The 24,682-nt window shown below is 38.4% G+C and overlaps 1 protein-coding gene across 1 annotated transcript in view; it reads left to right on the top strand.

Moving 5' to 3' along the window:
- The first annotated feature begins 415 nt into the window (after positions 1-415).
- The window catches only part of LOC121629084 (collectin-12-like), a 41,162-nt gene continuing 16,895 nt past the window's right edge, over positions 416-24,682 (top strand). The window contains 3 exon segments of the mRNA XM_041968595.1: positions 416-625; positions 628-672; positions 1,692-1,742. Coding sequence (XP_041824529.1) covers positions 598-625; positions 628-672; positions 1,692-1,742 — 124 coding nt within the window. The 5' untranslated portion in view covers positions 416-597.

Consider the following 24,682-nt stretch of genomic DNA (forward strand, 5'->3'; position numbering starts at 1 on the left):
CCAGAAAACCTTTTTTCTCTCTTTCTCTCTCAAGTCAATAAAATGTACACATGTTTTTTAAACTGTGGTATTTCCCATGACCGCTAGTTAGTAAACATAATTCAGGATGTTTTTTTTTATTATTATTTTGTCAACTAGAGCTCCCTCTGGTGGCAGCAGTTTGCTATTGCCAGATCGTGGTGATGTTCCTGCTTCTTCTTCTTTTTTTTTTTTTTCTTTTTTTTTATGAAACGTTTGCAGGCAATACTACCAAGATAATTTTGGATCTATTATTCAAAATATACATTTTCGAATATAAATTATTAGTTGAAAAATCTTCATTTATAAGAAAATATAACCCATACAATAAAACGTACGATGTTAGACTCTGAAATTAACACCGGAAGTAGAAGTTGTAGACTTGTTGTAACTTAACTATCGTGGTGAGTTTCAGCTCTGCTCACAAAACTCCAGGATCATCACAGAGCTACTTTAATAACTCATCAGAAAGAGGGCAGAGACGATGGGATTTTGAACTAAAAGGATAACAAACATGATCACAGACGCATAACTTTTCAGCTTTTTAATTACAAGAACGAGCTTATCACTTTGCGCTGGATGCTGAGATGCGCACAAAGTGACGGATCCTCATCGCTTCTACAGTCCACAACGAGTTATTCAACGCCATGAAAGGTATGCACTGTGGGGCCACTTGAAGACATGGTTTAATGCATGTTTTCTTTTAATATAGTTTTTATTTTAGCTTTACAGCCCGTGCACTTAATTTAATCCGCACCCTTTCTTTGTGGTGAACCAAATATTGATGGTATGACGATAATGAAGTGCAGAAGTTGTGAAATTCTGAAGAAATATTTGTATCCCACTAAAAAAAGAAATGGAAAAACCAAATCATGTTTGTAAAATTGGGATGCACATCTGCTTAACTCCTTCTGACACCATGAATTCCACAGAAAACGGATTAGATGCAGGGAAGCATGACAAAAAGAAAGCTTTCTGATGTAGACTGGTGAGCACCACCTGCTGTATTTAAGATTATACTCGAACAAGTAGACAGTTAAAGGGAACATACTATAATTTTGTCATCAGGTGTTTAATTCTAAACATTTGAGAGAAACTTAGCTGCGGTGAATACTCAGGAATGTGGGATCTATTTGGCATCAACCCCCAGATTAGATCAGATCTAACCCCCTTTGACCTCCCACCAACAGAGCAACTCTGCTCATCCCTCCCTGTCTCCCTTATCTCTCTCCCCCTCACCCAAGTCATCCTACCCTTGTTCCCATCTGTCTACCATTACCAGAGATGTTCTCCATGCTCTGCTCTAGTCTTCAGTTTGGTGTAGCAGAGTGTAATTAAGGTTTACTGTCAACAACCCAGAGAAACCACAGCCTGTTGCTTTTACAGTTCCCTGGACCTTATCTCTCTCTCTCTCACACACACACACACACACACACACTCACACATGCTAGAAATTAATTTCTACTATCCCTGGGCTGTGCTTACCTACACACAAGTAATTTTTATTTAGGGACAACATTATGCAATCTTGGTTTCTTGCAACTGTGCTTTATTGTTTCTGTCTGTTTAGATTTTATTAATGGACTCCTACCAGCTGTTTTTAACACAGTATACCCCATGTAGTGTACATATGAGCCAATAATGTGTCATATGTTTCTGTTTATGTCACACAGACGACTTTGCAGACGAGGAGGAAGTACAGTCTTTTGGATACAAGAGGTTTGGTGAGTGAAAAGGGAACCTTTTTACTTTTTCTAAAAGTTGGATGCAAGAGAAGCCAACATACTCAGAGTTCTTATCATAAAACTTTTATTGTTTTGCCATGAATAAAAGGCACTAAGTGTGTGGGCTTTACTCTCTGTTTCCTTTTCTACAGTTGTTTACCTAGAATTCTTTTTCACATCAGGAGAGACAGCTTGTCTGCTTGGACCTCATCCTTCCTGATATTTGGCACTAATTGTTTTGTCTCTGATGGCAGAATTTAGGTTGAGCATAAATGTGGCTGACAGCCTGTGAGGTCTAGCTCACCGCAGGGCCATAGGCTGCTGACAGAGCTCACCAGATCAAAAAGTTTCAGAAACTCTCCCCTCTCTTTCATGCACTTAAACTAAGTCACTTAAACGTGGTGACTCACATAAACATGCAGAGTCTCTCAAAAATGTGGTTACTCAAACAAAAACTGTAGTCATGGAGCACAAATATGTATGTTGTGGCCAACACAAGTAAAGTGTACCCATGTACATGGAGAATGGTTTTGTGGCTTAAATGACACAGCTGTTTTTTTCAGCAGACATGAGTTCTTGTTGTGAACCATTCCAGAGCATTTGTAGACATTTTTTTTATAAGATGGATGCAGCCCTGTAGGCTCATCCTGTTTAACCTGTGCCTCATCATTTCTCCACTTCTACATCTCCTCCATCCTCTTGCCTGTTCATTGCCAATTATGTTGAAGTATGCTTAAATGGACCCAGAGGAGAGAGGATGGAGGAGGGAGGATGTTTGCCAGAGAAGCTTTAAATGAGGATACACCAGTAAATCCTTAACGGAAATCTTTTTGGCGTCTGCAATGTCTGAAAGGGATGCGAAATATTATAAACTTAATAACAAAAAAATATATCAGTGATGTGAATAACATTTATTCTTAGCTGGCAGACATAATGAATAACAGTAGCATGCTGCAGCTAAATGATGGTTTGATGATGCAGTTTTTTCACTTCATGTTTAACCGATTTCAACTTAAAATGACTGCTCAAAAGCAAAGACGTCTCATTTTAATTAGACGCCTCGTCTCCTCTGCCTGCATCTCTTGTAGGAGAGGAGTGAAAAGGAAGTATCAAGTGTGTGCAAATTGGAAAATGAGATGAGAAAAGGATGTGACATCAGAAAATACTTTGTAAACTATCATTTTAAGCTTTAAATTGGGCAATTTAACCTCCCTGAGGACCCTGAGGCTTTGAATATTAGAGCCATTGTGAATAATGTCCACAAATTGTCCCTATTTAAAAGAAATTAAGTAAGGCTGTATGTTGTTGATTTAACTTTTGCTTTATCAAAGGACAGGACTCAGCCAGAATACAGTATTTATAGTGAGGATCTCACTTTTGAAAGCCCACAACCAGCACGGTTTAAGTACAAGGTAGAGCAGGGGGTCCTCGGCATTTTAGTATATGCGTAAAAGGGTTCCACGAGGAAAAAAGGTTGGGAACCACTGATCTATCCCACCCTAAAAAGCAATTATTTTACATAGTGAACATCATGCTGTATTAAAGCAAGCAAAAAATAATGGTCATAGATTTCTAAACAGTCAGAAACCAGCAAGGTTTCTCTTTACAACACAATAAACAGTCTGAATGCACTGATTCCAGTTTTCAGTTCTTGTAATTAATTTTCTTAATTGTTTGTTACAGCTCAGTCTCACTGTCAGTAATGAACCCTGGGTTGTCATGTCATGCAGCATTCGTGTGACATGACTGGAATGATCCACAAATATGAAAATGTGCAAGCAGTAATGATGATGTTTCTATTTAACCATTTATCCATCCATCTATTTTCTGAACCGATTAATCCAATTCAGAATCGCAGGGAAGCAGAAACCTGTCCCAGCAATTAGCAGGTGAGAGGCAGGGTACACCCTGGACAGGTCGCCAGTCCATCACAGGGCCAACACAGAGAAACAAACAACCACTCATGCTCACACTCCTGCAGAGAATTCAGAGTGACCAATTAACCAAACATGCATCTCTTCAGACTGTGGGAGGAAGCCAAAGTACCCAAAGAGAACCCATGCATACAGGCTCTATCTAACCATATATTCTAAAAAATGTATCCTCAACCCTTTGACCCTTAACCATATACTAATAACACTTATTCCTAACAATCTGCAAATGAAAGCAAAATATAAAAGTAAGGAATTGTAAGTGGTGAGCGATTTCTAACCATCAGTCTCTGGACCAAAGATTAGGTCCTTGGATTAGCACCTCCTACCATCCCATTCTTATGCCTATGCAGCCATATAAACATTTGCGAGATGTGAAAAGGGACATAATCGTGTATAGGCACGCATGACATCAATGTATTGAAAAACATTGTTGATGTACTGTTAAATGACAACTGGAGCTTTGTTTATGTAGAGAACTGAGTCATGACGATTTTGTAGTTGTACAGTTTTTGAGCTTTCATTGCAGAACAATGTAGATATTTCATTTGGTCCTGAAATTGGATTGTTTGATATGAGAAACCATCTGGAGCTGCTGCTGGAAAGTGTTTAGGAATGATCAGCTTCAAAAATTACTTGGCAGGTGATTCAGTGTACCATCTGTCTATCACCATCTATCACAGACTAACTTCAACAGACATCAACAAAGCAGAGCCAGATGATTCAATCCAGCCCCTCCTTGTAGGGGAAAACATCTTTTTATCCACTCAGAAAATCCTTCAGCATTTATTCTTCCTTCAATAAGAAAAAAAATCCCAGTTCTGATAAAGCTGATGAACTCTTTTGGAGTGGTGTCACTTACTTGCCAGTGGAGGACTTGAATTTTTCTGAAACAACACTGCCACAAATTAAAAAAATTGGGCTTGCAAAGTGGATGCTGATCTCATGAATCTCATAATTCCGTTGCATCACAGGATCACAGCCTGAGCGGATCTTTTTTAGTTTATTTCCTTACTTTATCCCCGCACATTTAGTCTTGATTGTCGTTTCATTACAAAAGGAAAAGTTTTTCATAAAATAACAATATACACAAGTTCTCTGGAGCTCTTTATTACCAGCAAAACTCATGATCTTTACTACCTGTGGTACTGAAAATATACTACTATCAAGATGTTTTGCTTACCGATACAGTGTGTAAAGTGGAATCTCTTTCCTGATTTCTACGTCTGATATGACAGCTACCTGTGAAGCTGCTGTTAAAAGTTCTTTCAGACAACAAGTTTGACATCCAGTGCTTGCATTAGTGTTGTTGGATAAAGATTTTAGAGAGTGACGCCAAAGGGCAAACTCTCTTTCACACACATGCTCAATCACTTCTTTGTTGATTCAAGATTTATTTAGGATCCGGAGCGTTTGTGTTTTAGTATGGAGGGTGTTCCTGCAGGATGACTAATTCACACACACACACAGAGCTCGGCCAAGGTCCGGTAGTGGAGATGTGAGGCAGCAGTACATGCCGTTTAACTCGGCACCAGCAGAGATGAATTCAAACTGTGTTAAAACACAATCTCTTTCATCCAAGTCACCCGAGTACAGGCATCCTGTTTGTCTTTCTCTGTGAGCGCGTGCGAGTCCTGCGCATGGATTAGATTAGAGAGCTGTGGGGAGAGGAACCCAAATCCAGCTCACTTTTAACTTTATTCAGATGAACTCTTGACATTTAGAGGAGGAGGACAGACTTGTTGAACTCTTTAGCCGAGCATCCTCTTAAGGACTCAGCATCTGTTTGGAAGAACCGGCTCCAAGGGTCTGCTGCACCCTCTTCAGAGGCTTTGTTGTGCAATAGCACAGCATGCATGCAAACCATCACAACTCCTCATTCCTCCACTGTTAGTGCTGTAATGTCATTTCTCAGGGGGAAACAAACAGTTAGTTCCTCTCTTCATGTTTTGCTTTAATTCATCACAATCTCCCAGGAGACTGATGGTGTTTAAATTGTTGAGACATGTCAAAGCTGTGAATGTCTGTGTCCAGTGTATAAAGTCATTCTTCAGCACTGCAAGATAAAACATTTAATCCTGCTGGGTTTGTGAAGTGAACGCTAGCAGGCTTTTGTCTTTTTTAGCCCTATTTATAGATATTTTCGGCAGATCATTTTTAAAGAACTCGTACAGTTTCCCAGGGAACAATTCTTTAGGAATAACATGTTTTCTTTTGGAAGTTTCACATCAACACTCAAATATAACAAAAAGCACTAACACAAAAAATTTTGTTCCTTTTAGTGGTCACACATGAGCTATACCACTCAACACTGCCCTCATGATTTCCGGTGGTGCTGCTTTGTTTGCTACGTTTGGGTTCACATCCACAAGCTCTGTTAAAACGTACAGAAATGCACATAAAATTAAGAAAGAAGACAGTCGTAATGTTCGGTCCATATGCAAATTTAACATGTAGCATGAATAAGCCCTAACACACCAAGATAATGCATGCGATTATTCCTGCATGTCAATGTTCAGTTGGACTCAGCCTGTTCTGTCCATGCTCCCCAGTTTCCACCCAAGGTTTTAACACAGAGGTAATGAAAGAAAAGTAGAAGGCAAAGAACAGCAAATAACAATGTGCTTCTCATTTAATAAAAAGAAAAAGGAAAAATTAAATTTTACAGCATAAATAAACAGAGGTGGGTGCCCAGTGCACCCATCAAGATGGTACCAATTTGTACCATTTTAACTGATGGTGTAAGCCACTAGCACTATAGCCACCATATATTAGACATTAGAGAAACAGCATTTTGTCTCACCACCTTGGACGGCGGTTATTCAGAGCTATTCATTCAACCTCGTGAGCAAATGACAACTTTCCATTTCATTCTTTCTCGCCTTAACCACACCCACCTCAAATGTCTGGCCAATCACAAAATACTTCTTGGAGCCACACATGAAGAAAGTTCTGCTCGACTGATGCATCGAGAACAAGCTGCAAGTTTTCCTCAACCACATCAGTGAGAACAAAATGACGTAATTTTGTTTGTGTGGCCCCGTAAACAAGAACAATTTCCCTCTTTTTGAAGGGTATGTAACAAGCTTAGTTGTAACAACAAAAAAAAAAATAAGCTAGAAGCGCTCATTTATTCATTCATTCATTCCCATGATTCTGGACATTCTCTGTTGAGTTAGAAGCTGCAATGACAAAATTATCCATTCATAACTTTTTGACTTATAACAAACCAATGCTGCTGAATTCAAGAGCATGACCACAAGGTAAAACAAATAGAAAAAGATTAAAGAAGTGAAACACAAAAAAGTTGGATTTTACATGATGATCATCCATGAAATTTTCCTTCATTCCTCTAAATTCTAAGATTTGATCTCGTGTCAGGTTTGTGATAAAAATGCAGCTGTAAGGAAAACATCTTTTATTCAGTTTGATCAAATTCATACACCTCAACAAAGTCTGGCATGTGTCCCATCCGTGAGGGTCCTGGGGGTTTGGATGAAAAGAATGCACATCATATAATGTCAGCACACATTTTCAAGTAACGCGAACTGACCAGGTGTTGAAATGTCTTTAGAAGGGCTTTTGGAGCTGTTTTCACTTTTACTGATATGCAGAGGGACAAGTCAGATTACCAAAGGTCTAAAAGAATGCAGTGGTCGGGTCCAGATGCACACAAACTTTAACACACTGACCTGTTTCTGATTCTCTTTCATACTAAATTTTCATCCTGAAGGCATTCATATATCATGTATTTTTATATAAAAACACATATATACATATAGACAGATATTTTCCACTAAGCTGCATACAAGTGGACATGCACACCAAACACAGACACACATGCCTGTGCATATACTAAGCAAATTCATATGGTTATCCCATTGTCCTTCCTGCCAAGTTGGAACCAGGCTTGAATCGCTTCCGCAGTGCTCAGGGTCAAAAGATATTTATTTTTCAGCAGGGTTCTGACATAAGAAGGGCATCTGAGTAAAACCAAAATCTGCCTGAGTGTTGGCTGAACTCTTCCTGTCCCTATTAGGGCTGGTATAATAATTGGCCAGTACAAGTGAGTAGCTGTTCTCATCCTGATATACTCCAGTGTCAATAAAAACAGAAAGAAGAAAATTGAAACATCAAGAACAAGTAATCACCAAATTTCCATCAACACCTGTTAAACCCAATGTAATTTAGCTGTGGTTTATTTTACCTTTTCAGGCCTGATAGTATCTCAATAAATATTAACTGGTCAGAGGAAGATAATTAAGGGCCTTTGCAGCAAATGTCCATTGTATTTCTTTCAAACCTTCATTAATAACAACTACATCAAAAATTCTTCAAGTATTGTAGTCCTTGAATTCATCTGCATCTTTTCTAAATTGATCTTCTGGTTAAAAAAAGAATGAATAGACATAAACGAACTATTGCAAGTGATCATCTGCATCCTTGTAGAAACAGCTGATGCTTTTTTTTCAAACAGTATATAATGCAGACACTCTCTCTCTTTAGATACCAAAAAATGGCATCAGGGTTCTTGAATCAAACAACATTAGATGATCTTCTTGGACAAACTGGAGGACAGTTTGGAAAAATGTATTGTAACATGTATTTAGGTATAAGAATGAAGTTATATCTTGTTTACCTATATTCGTTTTAAAGAAATCATAAGTGTTGGATCCACACATTGCTGGCCCTGAGGAATGCCTCAGCTGTGATGAGCTAAGTGAACTTCTAGCTAAATGGATTGAGGTCGGTGTTTTCCCAGAGACACTTCAACATACATTCTGATGAAGCCAGGTTTCATACCACCAACCCTCTTATTAGCTACAGACCCTCTTCCTGAGTTACAGAAAAAGCTGTAGCTGAAGAATCGTAGCTGACTCAGAAAATGTTTTCAGGAGGACGAATATCAATGAGTTTTGGGGTATAAAAGTTGCACCTGCACTGGCCAAAGACACATTTTGAGGTCATTCTTCTAGTTAACACCTATCAAACACTTCAGAACCTTGTAACAATAAAAACAAATCCAGAAAAAAGAAATTCTAAATATTGCAAAGGACGTCTCAGCCATGAGGATGTGCAATCTTAAGATGGTGATTAGTTTTGAAAGAGAGTGATTTTCCAGGGAAGTGGTGCCAACAATTTCAGGGATTATTCATTCAGTGTGAATGGGTTCAAGTGGTTGGGCTTCCAGGAAAAAAAAAGTTTGGGATGCACTGAGCTAGAGTCTTAGTTGCCTCATAATCTTTTAATAACTGTATAGATTTTAAAGCCCAATTTACCTTTTGTAAAAACACTTTTCACCAAAATGCCTTAATTATAACAAATCATATGAGGTATACCTGAAATTATACATTCACATTTGAAAATTTACTTAGGGAAAGTCCACAGATCACCCAGTACAGTGTTTTTCCACCCCAGTTCACAGGTCTGTCTGACATACTGTATATGGATGTGTTCCTGCTTTAACACACCTCGCTCTAATGGATCAGTGATTATTAGGCTTCTGTAGAGTTTGATGAAGAGCTGGCGTTCTGAGTACTTCATTTCAAGCAGGTGTGTTGGATCAGGGAAATGTGAAAAATGCAGGACAGGGTGGTCCAAGGGCCAGGATAATGAAACACTGACCTTTTTCTTACATCATTAATGGGTTTCACAAATGTGAAAAGTTTATACAACCTGAGTGGCAGCACTTATTTGCACATTCTTACCACAGACCAGGGTCATGACTCAGTTAATACATAGATTTTTATAACAGTTTATTAAAGTGGGGAAAAAAGGTCAGGACCTTTCACCAGTGCTGTCAGTGACATTTACTGGATACAAAATACCACTTGTTTTGAATTGTGTTGTATTATATCAGTATGATTAGTTTGACTGTGAGAATCACTTTCTTCCTGAAATACCACATGTCACAACCTCTCTTATTTCATCAAGTTGTTGACCAGAATTCTCAAAAATAATATATTTAACATATTTTAACCTTTTAAAGTCCCCATTAAACATTGTAAGTAGTGTCATTTATTCCAGAATTTGAATATTTTCTGTTAAAAACAAGTTATGGGATCTCTCCCCCTTCCCCAACAGTCCACCCTGCTGTGATTGGTCAGGCCCAGTGGTCTGATCCAGCACTGACAACTATTCCACATCAGCTCTGCTGAAATTTAGGGATCATTGGACACAAAATTAGTACATGTCCCAAAAAAAAAATCATTTTTTAATAGTTTTCTAAGTAATTACAAACTGAGGTATCTTTACGAATACCTTTAAAGGAACTTTTTTTTTATCATTGATGGGGAAATGATGAGACACAGAGAACATAAAGTGCAACATCAATAGATGTTGAAAATGCTTTGTGCTGTGTGATTTTATTGCTTCGCTTTTTGAGGTCTGTGGTAAGCCATGTATCCACAGTGGGATGCAAAAGAGCGGGATTCAAACAGGGTCCCCTATTGGCTAAGTTCAAAAAACATATAGCAATTAGTCTGTGTAGGGCTTTATCATTGCTGCTTGCAGTTATATGTTCAGCTCTAAAGGATTTGAATTGCAAAAAATGTTTTAGTGAGCACTGATCACTGGAAGTTAGTGGAATCAGATCTTAGAACCAGCTTGCAATGCTTTGATGTGTATAGTTAAACAAAACGCTATCTATATTAAAAGAGAAACGTCTCTTAGAAAATGATTATTTAATGTGATTAAAGTAGAGATCTACCTTTCTTGTAAGGGCTCTCAATGAAAAATAAAAAGTTAGTGGAAGACAATTTGGCAAAGTAAATACACTAAAAGATAAACTGCAGGATGTTGTGTCAAATTAAAGATGCAATGCTCTGGGTGTCACAGGTTGAGGATAAATAATGTCAGCTTGTCCTTCTGGGACGTACATTGATGTCTGGATGGGGGTCTTACTCCGTCCGATGCCTTGCCTCCTGTTCCCACACATATGGGTTTGGAGAGGCTGGGCTCAGGAGGGTTGTGGCTGGTGTGGAACCCAGAGTGCACTTATCTATTTCCTGCACTTGTTATGGTTTCTCCAGCAAGACTTTGGAACATTCCAGCAGCAGAGCGCGGTGTCGGTGTGTCTGTGCCTGGAACCAGCTGTGTCAGCATAGACAGGGCTCGGTTCGGTCCTGTGGGTCTTTGTGGGCAAAGAGCAATCCCTGGTTTCATAAAGACACCTCACCCGCCACCTCATCCATCCTGGTTATAACACGGATTCAAACCTGGTTAACATGGCTTGCCATTCAGTGACACATTTAATACATGCTGTCAAGTGATACTTTGCAGGGCGTTTGTCAGAATGCCTGATGAGGATTTTTCTGCACTTTGCTGTGGTTTGTTCTTTTCCAGTGTTGCATTGTGGGATTCTCAGACTCTCCTTAGTAGTTCTGTCTTAAAACTACATGGCAGCTTTTGATCACTTAATACTTTTGTGAAGTGTACAATCCCATTTTGCACAATCTGCCATACCACATTCAGAACTTTTCTTTGGCCTCAAAACTTCACAGTCAGCATGGCATTGCAAACACTTATTCATATGGGAAAGAACGTGTTTTAGATTTTCCTTTGATTGCACTTCTCTTTTTAGTTGTAATTTCTCTAGTTTCTTTCATACAGTATGAGTCATTGACACCCATTTTTTATAAGAGGATCAAATTACTGAGCTGTTCTTTTGGGCTTTGCAGACCTGACAGTGACAATATTTCTAGTTCCAGTTGGCAAGTGTGAGTCACAGTTTTCCATTATGTGATGCTGAAATTGGGTCTGAAGATGTACAAATGCGTAAATTTATTGTGGATCTCCATATGAACAGTAATGCTGCTCCCTATGACTAGAGATGGACCGATATGAAAATTTTGGCCGGTAACCGATATCCGATATTAATATTGTTATGACCGATAACCAATATTTACCGATTGTTTCAAAAGGTTTAAGATGATCAAATTCTGTACAAAGTAAAAGTGATGTAAACATTATAGGCTTTAGCTTCCCGCCATTGTTTCTGAGCTTTGGGATGGTAGTTTTTCAGATGACAAATTTCTGGTGTTGAATGATTTCACACAGCATCCTCCTCGCATCATTTTGACTTTGCAAATATTGCATAGTGATTTTCAAGTATCTTATTTTGACACCATGAAAAATTACTACACAGCTGACATTGCTTCTAGCTTAAGTTACATCCCACAATGTAGCGCCTCATCGCTGTCACTTATCCAAACATTGCCGCATGGCCAAACCGCCCTCCTCCTCCTGACACACATAGACGAAAATAAATATCTGCTGATAATATTGGCCCAATTTTGCTCATCAGACCGATACCGATATGTTAAAAAATTATTAACATCGGCCGATACCAATATTAATGCCAATATATCGTGCATCCCTACCTATGACTTAAAATGAGTATATTGAGGCTTTATATTCTTCTGCTGTGGCCTAAAATAATATAGAGCAGGTTAAAGTTAAGCACCTCACAATTACTTTTTCTAGTGACTCCAGATACAGAAGTGAAAACCTGATCCAAGCATTCATCAGGGAAACACCTGTTGTAGAGTGGAGACAGGGATGGGAAATCACTTACTAAAGTCGCCTGTTAGAATGAGGCATGCTAGGCAATAAAACGCAGGGTTTCTTTCAAGGACTTCACTTGTAAAAATCAGGAAGTCAAGGCTGGTATATTTTAAGGCATGCTCAGACATCACAGAGCTGCTCCTCACCTGCTGCTCGTTGTGTGCTTATGCATCATTCAGAGTAAACTGGGCATTTGTTGTTGTTGTTCTTTATTCTATATAGATATGCGTGCAAGGGATTTTATTCTATTCTTTTTTCCTTTTTTTTATCTCCACATCAGTTATTAAACAATTCAGGGTTTTGTTCTGAAATGCTTATACCCACAAGTTTTAAAAATTATTACTAAAACCCTCAGAGCGCCTTGAAAACTTCTCAAAGGTCATAAAAAAGAAATGGAAAATTAAAGTTGTGACAAGAAGACAAAGACAAAGATTAAGTGTGCGTGTTTTTGAGTGAAAACAAGAAAACATAGGCAGACATTTTTCCCAAGTTGAAAACCAAGAACAATGTAGACTATGGTGACTGGAAAAATTAAAGTCAGATGTCTGCTAGTGGCTTTACATCTCAGTTTCACTTGTCAGACTGGGTATATTTTTTTCTGCAATCTACAACCTGAGGATGTAAACAAAAAGATGATGAACAGACCAAGGATGAGCGATTTCCTCAAATCTGGTTTAGGGAGAATTTCACACAACTGGAAGCAAGATAACATACATCCAAAATAAATAATAAGGGAAGGGGGCACCGGGCAAGGTGGTATTTTATCACAGTAGATGGGAAAGGAGGGGAAGGAAGTGGGAGAAGGTGGAAGAGATGCAGCTGGTTGAAAGTGAGGAGCAGGAAGTAGATGGATGGGTTTGGAGGAGTGTGACAGGAGCCCTTTGTGAGTTGATAAGGGTTTAACTGTGTGATGGTAGTGCATGATAGAGATGAAGAAGAAGAAGATTGTGTAAGATCCAGCTGGAAGTGTTTATATGAAGCACAAACTACACACCTTTATGATTAAGAAAATGTACACAGTGAAAAAAAATCATTAGTTTTCTGGCTGCAACTTTTCTGTCTTCACTCTTAAATTTGCAGTGTCTTATCTCTGATATAATTCAGCCCTTTCAGCCTGGAATTCACTGATCCATGTGAATGTGAACACTGGCAGTCAAAAGGACAAATGACTGCCCAGCACGGAAATAATTTTATGATCAGAATTTTTTTCTTTTGCCACAAGTTTTCAATAATATTTTATCCAGACATTAGCAGTGAGTCAATTTACACATGTACTGGATGGAATAGATAAAGTAGCTAAAGTAAACTGTAAGCTTCTCTGTACTTCACTAGCATAATTTTATATTTTTCAGCTGTAGTTACATTTAGTTTAAAATTTTATTTGCTAAACATGCGGCCATTAATAAATGGCATATTCATTCTACAGCAGTTTTCCTCTCTTCCTCCGATAATGTCCTCTTTGGTTTATTTGCTGAATCAGCCACTGTGCACATTCAAAATGGCCAGTATCTGTTGTGGGCGTGATATAGTGTGTAAAACTGTAACGTCACATGGTGTCCGGGAAGCAAAAGATGTGAAATGTGGTCTCTCAGCCTCAGGATGCCCCAGACATGTACATAATAAATGTCACTATGCCATCTAGACAAGTCAGGAATGTAGTTTTAAGGACGAAAAGTTACATTGTACTACTTAGATTCACTTCATCACAAAGCAGATCTTTGTCCACTTTGAAGTCTGTGTTTTCTACTGGATAGCAAAGCTAAATGATCAACATTACTAAGATGGCCTAAAGTATTTCACACTTTCACATATATTTTAGAGTTCCCCCAAGAGACAACGAAATGCTATAGCATGCTTTTACAAAGCCCCAATGAAGAAAGCATGGTAACATTACACTATGTAGCTTTCTGACCTTAAAATTCTGCGTTTCTGACTCGTTTGATGGCACAGTGACATTTGCATTTCTGTAACTGCCACTGCCCAGAAGCATCCGAAGGTTTGGAAAGTGAACTTCACAAGTTTTGCTTCCAGGATGCAACATGTGAAGTTCACACAGCATCACATGCTAGCAAGTGGATTTAAACATAGCTGGCATGTTGAACGTTCACAGTGGCTGATTCAGCAAAGGAAGAGAGGAAAAGAAAATCAGAGAAAGAGACAGAGACAAGAGTCAACATAGGTCTGGAGAGAGCTTAGAGTTCAGGGAGGATGCAAGATGGATGTCGAATTAACCGTCGTTAGGTGGCGTCTCGTAGAGAAAATATGCAAAAGTTCCATAGTGCTTCTTTAAAGTAAGTCCGAAGCTTAGTAATCTCTGTCTGCCTTAATGCTGAACAGTTCGTACTTTGAGTGTACAGTACCATAGCAGTACACACAAGGGTTTCTGCTCCTAGACTTTACAATCCCTACTAATCACATCTTTTCTCAGCTATTTTTAATGTCCATTGAACATCTGTAAGAGCGTGAAAAGCTGGTCCACCATCCACCTCCTGCATTTGATCCATGACTGATGGCTGTAGCCTACTCTGTAATAACTAAACTGCTCCAATAAATGTTTTTTTTTTTTTTTTTATCAACCTGGGATTACCTATTGTAGATGTTGTCTATAGTGATAATCTCTTAAGTACATCAAATGGAAAAATGTGAGGTTCCTCAAGTGTTCATAAGTTACTATTGGCTAACAGCCATACACATTATTCATGAATTTTTGGTTTAATTAAATCTACAAGACTTTTACCGATGGTAGGCATCCATATTTGTTCATCAGCTTGCCTGTCTGGTGAATGCTTTAGCCTTTCAAACTTGATAGCTGAAGTTTGTGAGGAATATATAGGAGGCTTGGCAATGCTTCACAAGGTTTAAACACTAATTTCACAGTTTGGATTTTACTCTTCGTGGTTATTTGATCAACTTTGACACGTAAAATTTGTGTAGTGCTACTTCAAATAGTCTAAAGATGTCTTAAACAGAGAGTAGAGAACAAAGATGGTTTTAACATCAATTTCAGTTACAAGAGACCCTGTAAACCTTTGTCCAAACTTTCCAACTCTTCCTGTTCCCATTATATCTTCATTGAGTTGAATAAAACAGCAGTAACACGACCCCAGGCACCAAATGTGAAGAGCAGGCGTCGACCACTGCTGTTTTTGCCAGATGAGCACATGTGCTCATAATTATCTGCTATTTTAAATCTTGTTTGTGATCCTCAGAGTGTCAGCGACTTTTCTGACTCACCTTTAAAAAGTGAGTAAAAGCAGCCAATCCAGCCATGTTCCTCCTGCTCTCATAATAACCTCAGTGTCCTTGATGTGACCCACATGCAGATGTCAGGGGAGGGTTTCTGGAGTTCAGTAGGGCCTCTGCTGAGTGCTTTTCAAGCAGGGTGTTTGAGTCATTGATTTTATAATTAAATATAAGAATACCACAGCAACGAGAAGGCTTTCCAAGACGCCTGCGTACCTTTAAAACCTCCTATTAGAACATGTTTTGGCAAGCTGCACTTCTTTGTTCTTTGGGAAACACGCTTATACATTAGATGTTATGTTTGTATTCCCTCTTGTGTTCATGTTTCTCTGTGCATGTATGACTTCAGTAAAAAAAAAAAAAAACACATCTCACTTTTGCTGTATAAACCAAAACTGTGCAAGTCTCTTGTCTCCACCTACACTATGATTTCTCCAACACCTCAAGCAGCAGAACACACAGGCACACTTTTACAGTGATTTGGGGCATTCTGCTTTTTCCTCTTTTAATATAAGCAATAAATCCTAAATCTGGTATTCACAGTCCACAATGTTAATGAAAGGAAGAAAAAAAAAATCTGAGGGTTGCCAAGATCAACCCACAGTTTCCTGGTTTGCAAAAGGGAGTTGAAGCGGAGAGGAACAGCAATCAGCTCCAAAACCCTGTCAGCTGTATAATGGCTATCACATTTTCCATGTGCCTGAGACTGCAGACAGATGGAATGCACTTAATCCATTTTCTGGCACTTTTCCACACTTGTTATCATGCATTGAAGTTAATTCTGACATTATGGATGTATAATACATACTACATTCTACAGTAGATTTTTGTTATTGCACAGATCACATACCTGATACCACTGTGTACAATTTGAGGTAAAACGTTTTCTAATATTGTGTTAACAGTAGTCTGTATTCCATGACTCCATATGTTCACTGCTTCCAACTTTCCATTTACAGTAGCACATTTTACAGTGAGACTTTCACAACTATTGCTGCTAATGTGGTGGTAAGTAATCAGAGGTTCAACTCTTTTCAAAGATTTGGATTTTGGCTCGGGTCCTGTAGAAGAACTGGCGTTTACAGCAAGCAAATGGCTTTGGAGCCCTCTGTTTAAGCCTAATTTAGCAATTGTTAATAATTTGTTTTCATAGAAGCCTAATTGTTGCAGATGTTTTATTTGTTACAAAAAGCTCCACAGTTTTTATTCTTTAAAGGTCCCATATTATGCAAAATTCACTTTCTAATGGTTTTCTAACAGTCATTTGTGTCCTCATAGCCTGTGTATGAGGCCCAAAAATGAACAACTTCTGTCACCTCTCTCACTTGCTTGCTCCATTTTTTAGAAAATGTGTGCTCAAATGGGAGAATCTGACATTTTTGCCTTTGTGACCTCACGAAGGGGAATGATTACTCCCCCCAGTAGTGGATACTGCCACTCACCTGCCCCACGGCTAGCTGAGCCTGCCCTCTAAAATACCAGAGTGAGCATCAATGAAAGCCAGCTCCTCTCTCAGAGAGGGGCGTAGACAGGTACCACTCATAAACATTTAAAGGTTCAGACACAGAAACAGCCTGTTCTCACTAGAGCTACTTTTGGAATGGTTGAAATGAAGGACCAAGGCTGAATTTGGGGTTATACACTTTGAAATCAATGTTGACACCCACGTGTTTAAAAATATATTGTTTAAAAAAAGTATAATATAGGACCTTTAATAATTTTATCAAATCTTTAAATGAACAACTGAACACAGAACCAGAGTAAGCTATTAAAACCAATGGTGCCATAAATCACAATTACAGTATTCAGCTGGGAAAGCTTGAGCCCTGATGTTCATGTGGATGCTATTTTGACATTAAACATTACTGACCAGCACATTCCTGTCATAGCTGCTTTAGTCTGGTCTTGGGTAGGATATTGATAACAAGACAAATGGTTTAACCTCATTTTGTCAAGTGTTCATATCTAACAACTTACAGGGTTGTTTTGTTCACATTACATGTTTTTTATGTTTGGAAGATTAAGGTCTAGTGTATTCATACTCCACAGAGGATATGCAGCAAGTCATAGAGTAAAGACTCATTCATATGTCTGATCTCCATCAAGCAGTTACAGATCATGACATTAACATTATCAATGCTGTCTCATGGTTAATGTTGAGCCATGTTTCATCTTGTCTTTTCACAAAAATGAGGACCCTTGTGGTTTCATATATTTGTTAAAAACCTAAAACTGTGTTATCTTCTTTGTCTGAAGTGTTGGTCGGTGTTGTGATATGAATGAAATGATGTTTTACCTGAAAATGAACAATTTATCTAAAATTATTAATGATTAATGGCCTCTAATTTCTTGTTGGTGCTATGAAATTATTCACTAAATGAAATTCTGTCATTTTCTGTCATAACAAATACTAAATTTAGCTTTGATTTAGATTATATTGGTTTAGAAATATTTTCGTTAAAGCACACATTTCAGCGCTATAAGTAAAAACTGATCAGTAGTTTATTGGTAACCAAATCTTGCTGTTTGGAACAATATAATAATTAGTTTGGTCTTAGAAGATGCCTAAGAATTACACATCAAATTCTTCGTTCCTTCAGAGAGAACTTTCTCTTCAGCACTTTTAATTACTCTAAACAAACAGTTGTTTAAAGTAATTTAGGTCATTTTCTAGTGTTGATTAATGCCTTCAGTAAGTGGTGTCACCACTCTGTGATCCACAAACCAGATGTCAGACAGTTCCTTCTACTTTGTGATGCTCAGAGGCAGAGGAGCATGCCACCCTCACGTCTGGAGTGCGTCTGTCTAAACTGGTTCTTCTTCATGAGCAGGATGTGTTGTTGTTTTTCTTTTCACGCCGACATGTCACACACACACACCCGACTACTGATGAAGTGGGCCACCCAGAATAAACTGAAAAACCCATGATGCAGCATTAACAGATGGTATTTCCATCGATTTCCCACCTCACAGAGGGTCCCGACAGCCTGTAGACCTGCCCTTCTTTGTATCTGACTTGTTGGTTTTGGTTGTTTGTCAGCATTTGAAGTTAGATTGTATAGTTTTTACAAATTGACTTTCTGGATTTGTTTTGCTCTTAAAAAAATGTATATAAAGTTTATAACAGATATTATTAAATACAGAATTACTTGCAAGTTGAGAGCAGTCTTCTGACCCACGAAGAGTCAGGAGAGGACTCTCCCGATTCATCAGAGAAAAACAGTTTTATTCAGCCCATCTCCAGCTAAAGGTCAATAACAAAACTGATAAATCAAGTGAAAGGAGACTGAATGGTGCCACTCTCCTTTGGTTCTCAGAGCAGATTCACGCACCCAAGGACCGAAAACAAGCTGTTATTCTAAACAGCTATTGCTAACTAGCAGGTGCGTCAACCAGTCGTAACTTTCCCACATTAAAGGTCTGGAAGAGAGTGACCAGTCTGACCTCACACGAGCATGCACAATAAACCTGCAGAAAAACAGTAACTTCAATATTCTGGAAAATGAGAACACACAATATGAAAATGTAATAGTGAATGGATTAACAATAATAAATTAATAAAGAAAACTGAATATACGTGTAATTATTATATGAGTATATCATATTAATTATCATATTAAGTACTATTTTCCAAATTTGCTTAAAAGTCAAAGTGCACCAAGTTTATATGCAGTAAGTCCAAGCTCTGTGAAGGCTCAAACCACCTGACAACATACAGACCACAGTCGTATTTTACAGTCCTCCACGTTCTCTTAAACCCGCCGTTAAATGATGGAGCCTTCTATTACATCAAACCCCAAAATCACAGAGTGGTTTATTCCAGTTAACCGCAAATGACACTGGAGGTAGTGAGCAGAGAACATTGAAGTACAATAGAAACCAGCAGTCCACACAGGTTGGTTGGTAAGAAAACATGTTCTTTTATTGGGTTTTGGATGAAGACCAGTCCTTCGTCCAGATGGCAGAGTCTGTGGTGGATGTGGCCAACGTGGTGATGAGTTTGGCTGATGGGAGCATAGGCTGTAAAAGAACTGTCCCACAGATTTTTCCAACTCAATTCCTCATGTTTCCCAGATATCCACATGACTCTTTCACTCCTTTAAATTTTCACCTGGCAGCAGCAGAAACGGAAGTGTAGTTCAGTCTATCTGCATCGTATTTGCTTTTTTTTTCTTTTCATGCTTATTTGATTTATTTATGGAAACATCAAAGGGATGAGTAGGTTTTGTCAAGATATTTTTGGGGGTTATATTTGAATTAATATCCATATCTTCAATGATTAAATTTCACCGTTATTTTTGGCATATAGGGCTCTTTTCAGTCTTTTCCTTTTTCTGCTTGTTCCCATCACAAATGTGGTATTTTAAATATTTCACCTTCAGTTTAGTTGGTTCATTGAGGTCAATTAGATTGGAATATTTTGGTAGCTCACTTGTGGCTTCAGCTTCTTCAGTGATGAGAGCTGAATAACAAGCTGATTGGAGTGAATATCATAAACTCTGCTTCTACTTCTACCCTACTGTATCTTAATTTGACCATCATGTGGTCACTAGAGGAACTAGATCTAAAGATCTAGTGGTTAAAGGTGTCCATTTACTGTTTTGTCTCTGAAAGATTTATTCAGTTTTTCTCCAAGAAAAAAAGTTATCAGTATCTGTCATGAAATATTTGCAAAGCTGTTGGTGCCATATTCTTTATATCAATGCAGAGTGTGTGCTCCCTTTGTGTGTTTAAATACACAGTATTTCTTTGAAATGTGAACAACAACTGTGAAGTTACACCACATTCTGTTTTTGGTTTAAATAGGAGGATTAAACTCTTTTAGCCTCTGGATTAGCCCCTTTCTAATGCATGGCTACAATAATGGTCAGAAATGAAAAAAAAAGGAAACTGAAGAAACATAGAGGCTTTGTGAAGAGACAGGCTTTAAAAGATCATTTAAACTCCTTTCAATTTTTAAGAGTTCAAACTAAAGCCACACATATAAAGAAAAGGCATCCCATAAATGCAATTTTGTGGTTTATTATCCCAGCTGCTCATCAGAGAGAGATAGAATGTCGTGTTATTTATTTTATTTCTGGTTTTCTCTGACTGGTGGCATTTAGCTGTTTGTTTTTCTTTGAAGTGCTCGCCAGTGCTTCATCGGTACTGGGGGTCTTTGTAGTGGGTTTTACATTTTGACTGGCACTTGAGGCGACCAGCAGGAGGCCTAGCCAGGGATGGATAGCATCAATTGGACGAGTTTTACAGGAAGAAATTCAATTTCAGGTCTTTGCAGATGACACGAAACATCTTAAAAACTAAAAATGCTGACTGAAAGTAAATTACATAGACGAAGAGCCCAAAGTTAAGCAAGTGCTTAACTTTGTGGATGTTTCCTGCAGTTGACTGAGGAATAACAGCCTTTTGAGTCTTGTTTTTTTAGGGATAAAATGTTTCTTTTGTTTTTCTTCTGCTCGTCTGGAATTACTTTCACCTCACTTTACTCTTTATTAAAGGTGTAGTATTTCTTTTAGGATTTAGCATGGGCAGCCCATCCAGTTTGGGATGCTAATGTGATGATCATTACCCAGTGGGCCACACACACACTTACTAGAGAGCTGCAACATTTGGAGTGCCTAAGTTTGGATGTTTTGCTTTGTAACTAAAACCTAAGTCACTCTGTGGGCCCCAAATCCCTAAGCTGAGTAAGACCATTCCACATCCCCACTCCTTTGTTGATGAAGTTTCTGGAAAGATGACCTGTTTGTGTAACTGCAGCAAGAGTTGAGTCTATGCAGGGCTAAGTGGAGGACTTCAGATGTGTGGGAAGGGGGAAGCAATGGGGGCAGAAAAAGCCAAGGGTGCTGCTGCAGTCTGTGTGACTGCAACTCATATGAGAATAATTTAGAAAGTTTTTATTTCTCTAGCTGTCTTTACTATCAGACATCACTATGTTGGGATGAGGGCTAATGAACGGACTTTGGCCTTATCTTTGTTTTCTTTGTTTTGTTGTAGCAATGTTGTTTTTGGATTGCCATTGAATATATTTGAAATGCCAAACTTGTGGCCTTTGTTTAGTTCTGCTCAGCATTTTGGCATCTTGAACTTGTTATTTTGGATTCCTGTCAATGAATCAACCAGAAATTCCACTGTAGCCCACTATACACTGTATACCCAGTATTAAATAAGAATCAGATAGAATTAGTAACCTGTTGATGAAGGTGGTTGTGCATGTGGGAAGTTCAGAGCCTAATATTTCTCTCAGGGGTTGAAAAGTATGGGCCAAAAACTAAAGCTTAAAGATCTTTATAATAACAATCTGTAGGAATGCGGCCTTATGTCTGTTTTTCTTTGTGTGTAAAAAAGTTACTTTTTGCCAACACTTTCACCATTACAGTTTAATATGGGGGAACATATGTTAACTATTTTCAACAGTCCCCAAGGGGCCAATAAATTAATTAATTCAGCTGGACTGTGTTGATGCTCTGTGCTGACACATTTAACAAAGTCAAACTTCTAGAAAGTCATTTCATACTAAGACATCAAGACAAATATGTTCCAAAATGAAAATCTGTCTTAACAAAGTGCTTCATACTATTTTCATCTTTAGTATATCTCTAATATGCAGTTATGTAAAAGAAAAGTATACTTTCTATTCTAAGGTTTTACATAGTAGAATGTAATAAAAAAAAATATAAGTCTAGTAGGGGAATACGATCTTGAATGAATAACACAATATTTTGCACTTATAGATCAGAAATTAAGGGAAAATGCAGCACTTCTGCAGCAGTGACCTTTCAGTGTGGAGTTGGCATGTTCTCCCCATGCATGGGTTCTTTCCAGGTTCTCCAACTTCCTTTCCACTGTTCAAAAACATGCATGTGATGGTGGGTCTTAATTGACCCCTAGGAATGGCAGCATGAGAGTTTTTTTTTTTGTCTTATTTGTCTCTGTGTTGACCTTGTAGTGGAGTGGCGACCTGTCCAGGGCATTCCCTGCCTCTCACCTAATAGCAGCAAATAGGCTCCAAACCATCTGTGACCTTGGAGTGGATAGAAAATGTATGGATTGACCTCATTTAATAGCTTGTACAACCACTTCAGCAGCAATAACTTAACAAAATCATCACCCCTCCACCTGGTGTTTGTGCTGACATGCTGTGTTTTGTTTTGTCAAATATTATTTGGTCCTTTATGAGTGAACATCTATTTGGTCTCATTTGTCTAAAGCAGGCATGTCAAACTGGTCCAGCAAAGGGCCGTGTGGCTGCAGGTTTTTGTTCCAACCAAGCAGCAGCACACCAGATTTGACTGATTCAATCAACTGATCTCAGTCTTCAGACAGCTGATTGGTCAAACTGTGTGCTCTTGGCTGGCTGGAACAAAAACCTGCAGCCACACGGCCCTTTGCTGGACCAGTTTGACATGCCTGGTCTAAAGGGTATTGTTCCAGAAGTCTTGTGGTTTCTTTAGATGGGACTTTAACAAACCTAAACTGTGATTTCCCTTGGCAACCCTTCCAAACAAGCCAAACTTGTTCAGTCTTTTTCTAATTGTACTATTAAGAACATTAAAATTCAACATGCAAACTGAGGCCTGTAGAATCTGGTAAGGCTCATTTTCTCTGCGCATTGTGTGATCTGACCTTGGGTTGAGCTTGGTACATCTACTTCTGGGAACATTGAAAGCTGTACAATCTCACTGTACAATGATGGACTCCAGAAATTTTGGCTTTATAAACCTTCCCATATTGATGAACAGCAAGAGTTTCTCATCAGTCTTTGCTGATACTTTCCTCCTTGCCATTGTGTTAACACACACACGAAGGCTCCAGGGCAGCAAACAGACAAAGTTCTCTTTTTATAGAGGTTCTCAGAACTGCTGATGATCAGTTACTTAAATACATTTTATTACTGCTACTTGTCATTTTCGTTGCTATGGAAACAGTATGAATGGATTTATTTCACACTGCTTCTATATTTTTATTGAGTTTTTGTTAAATAATGACCCTGTGCTTTTGGTTATCTGAGATTGTATTTACGTCATTTTAAGACCTGTTGGCGATTAAATTATGTTTATTTAATTTTTTTGTTCTTCTATGTATGTCCTGATATTTTAAAACCTTAAAATTTACCTTTTCACTTAATTGTATATCTAAAGAAATCTGTCTTTAGTTTAGAGAAGGCCAACAAGTACAACTTTAGAGGAAAAACTGGAAAGAAAAGTTCTCCCTCTCACCCGTACAACAACCTGACAGAGAGCTGCTGGATGCTGTAATCTTCGTTGCCTCATAATTTCATGTGGACATTCTGGCTCATGTCACATATCCTGAGAGATTATTGGCTTGTGCTGGGTCAATATAAAAGGAGGCTGGCTTTTACGATTCATCTATTTTTTTCCTCTCCACCTCTAGAATTTGTAGGTGATTTTTCTTCTTTTCTTTTTTGTTTTTATTTTTTCACGTCACATTTTCTCCTAATTCATCTTTTTGTGACTGAACTTGGCCTTATTGTTGTAACTCCTCCTCTTTTCCCCTCATTTACTGACACGCATTATGCCTGACTGTCTCATGTGATGGAGGCGTATGGTTTCCATCACTAAATGGAATAAAAGAGACACAGACTGAATTGGACCACACATGAAGCTGAGATGGTGTTGGTTACCTGCAAGGCCCCACAGCCATCCCATGAACTTGAACCCCTTTGGCCTCAATTCTGCACTTCCACTGATTGCGTCATTGGCAGGCACGGCCTCGAAGTGGACATGTTGAGGGACGTAATACATTCTTTGTGTTGTTAAAAAAAATATAAAGGGGGGAGTATCCACACAGCCAGGACCTCCCCTGTGAAAGGGATTTGTGCATCAGCTGTAGATGGTGTTCATAATGGATGCACCATGTTTCTCTTTGCATGTTCCTTTAACCAAAATCTTGCCAAAGGGACTGTTACATGAGCGATTATGTAATATTAAGACATGAAACTAACATTTTCTTTGCTGGAAAATCTTTTTGTATGTCCAACTATGTTATAAAGCTGATACTAAAGTAAAGTCAATACAAAGGAAACTTTGCAGAGGAAAATCATTTACTGAGCAATTAGCTACACTGAGGGAGTCATTTAAAACCTTATGAACATTGTGATTGAATGTACCAAAGCCAGAGAGAGAAGAGCCAAAGTAAGGATTACTCTTTAAAATTAAATCTTCACCTACAAAATGACTG

Source organism: Melanotaenia boesemani, chromosome 18, assembly GCF_017639745.1.
Source record: "Melanotaenia boesemani isolate fMelBoe1 chromosome 18, fMelBoe1.pri, whole genome shotgun sequence".
Classification (NCBI taxonomy): Eukaryota; Metazoa; Chordata; class Actinopteri; order Atheriniformes; family Melanotaeniidae; genus Melanotaenia; species Melanotaenia boesemani.